The 1,498-nt window shown below is 47.1% G+C and overlaps 1 protein-coding gene across 1 annotated transcript in view; it reads right to left on the reverse strand.

Moving 5' to 3' along the window:
* The window catches only part of NPLOC4 (nuclear protein localization 4 homolog (S. cerevisiae)), a 92,216-nt gene that overhangs the window by 56,350 nt on the left and 34,368 nt on the right, over positions 1-1,498 (reverse strand). The window contains exon 10 of the mRNA XM_011993679.1: positions 529-655. Within this exon, the coding sequence (XP_011849069.1) occupies positions 529-655 (127 nt within the window). The remainder of the gene's footprint in view (positions 1-528; positions 656-1,498) is intronic.

Below are 1,498 nucleotides of genomic sequence, written 5' to 3' on the forward strand. Positions count from 1 at the left end.
CCCAGGCTAGAGTGCACCGGCACAAACTCAGTTCACTGCAATCTCCGCCTGCTGGGTTCAAGCGATTCTCCTGCCTCAGCTCCTTGAGTAGCTGGGATTACAGGTGCCCACCACCACACCCAGCTAATTTTTGTATTTATAATAGAGATGGTGTTTCACTCTGCTGGCCAGGCTGGTCTCAGGACTCCTGGACCTCAAGCGATCCACGCACCTTGGCCTCCCAAAGTGCTGGGATTACAGGCGTGAGGCACCATGCCTGGCCAAAATAGTGGACTTTTAAGGACAGCACTGGCCTAGAGGAGAACTCTGTGGAGGTCCTGATTCTGTTGTGAGTTTTGGGGTTTGTGTTTATAGTTTTATGCTGTTAAGTTCAGAATTTTTACCATAAAAAGAAAGGAGGAATTTACATCCCACAAGCCCAGTAAGAAAGTCCACTATAACTAAGTTAAGGATAAAAGGCTACCAAAAAGAGGAACAAAATATATTAACGAGGTGGTAATATTTACATTACAACTGTCCCTGTTATACCTGTAGCCACTGCAGTAACAAACTTGGATCCAAAATGTCCATCGGGAGAGAGCCGGCACATGTTGGGATGCTTGTTCTGGAAGTCTCCTGCAGTGATGCACTCTTCTGAACTTAGGAAATAGGTGTCCTAAGCCAAGAGAAGCAGCCTATCAATTTTACAGCATCATGCCAAATATGTTTCTATTTCTTCATTAAAAAATGAGAACTAAGTCAGGCGCAGTGGCTCACACCTCTAATTCCAGCACTTTGAGAGGTGGAGGTGGAAGGCCCACTTGAGGACAAGAGTTCGAGACCAGCCTGGCCAACACAGCAAAACCTGGTCTCTATTAAAAATAAAAAAATTATCTGGGTATGGTGGCGCACACCTGAACCCAGGAGGAAGCTGTAGTGAGCCGAGACTGTGCCACTGCACTCCAACCTGTACGACAGAGCAAGACTGTCTCAAAAAAATAAAAAATAAGAACCAAACGATAAAACTCAAAACCACTTTGAAGCAACTATCTGTAATTCCTAACCATTACCAATTCCTCATCTAAAACCACCCACGACTACGAAGGCCAGAAGCACTATGCAAACCACCCGCCATGGGCTGAGCCCTGAAAGTCACTGTTTTGTAAAGGTAAGATGGGTTTAGCTCTATGAGACCAGGATATCCGGCCTTCATTGATCAAGAAGACCTTCTTGAAAAATAATGGCGCCTGAGGGCTGGGTGCAGTGGCTCACGCCTGTAATCCCAGCACTCTGGGAGGCTGAGGCAGGCAGATCACGAGGTCAAGATCAAGACCATCTTGGCTAACATGGTGAAACCCTGTCTTCACTAAAAATACAAAAAAATTAGCCAGGCATGGTGGTGGGTGCCTGTATTCCCAGCTTCTCGGGAGGCTGAGGCAGGAGAATGGCATGAACCCGGGAGGTGGAGCTTGCAGTGAGCTGAGATTGCACCACTGTACTCCAGCCTGGGCAACAGAGC

Source organism: Mandrillus leucophaeus, unplaced genomic scaffold (genome assembly GCF_000951045.1).
Source record: "Mandrillus leucophaeus isolate KB7577 unplaced genomic scaffold, Mleu.le_1.0 Scaffold1, whole genome shotgun sequence".
Taxonomy (NCBI): domain Eukaryota; kingdom Metazoa; phylum Chordata; class Mammalia; order Primates; family Cercopithecidae; genus Mandrillus; species Mandrillus leucophaeus.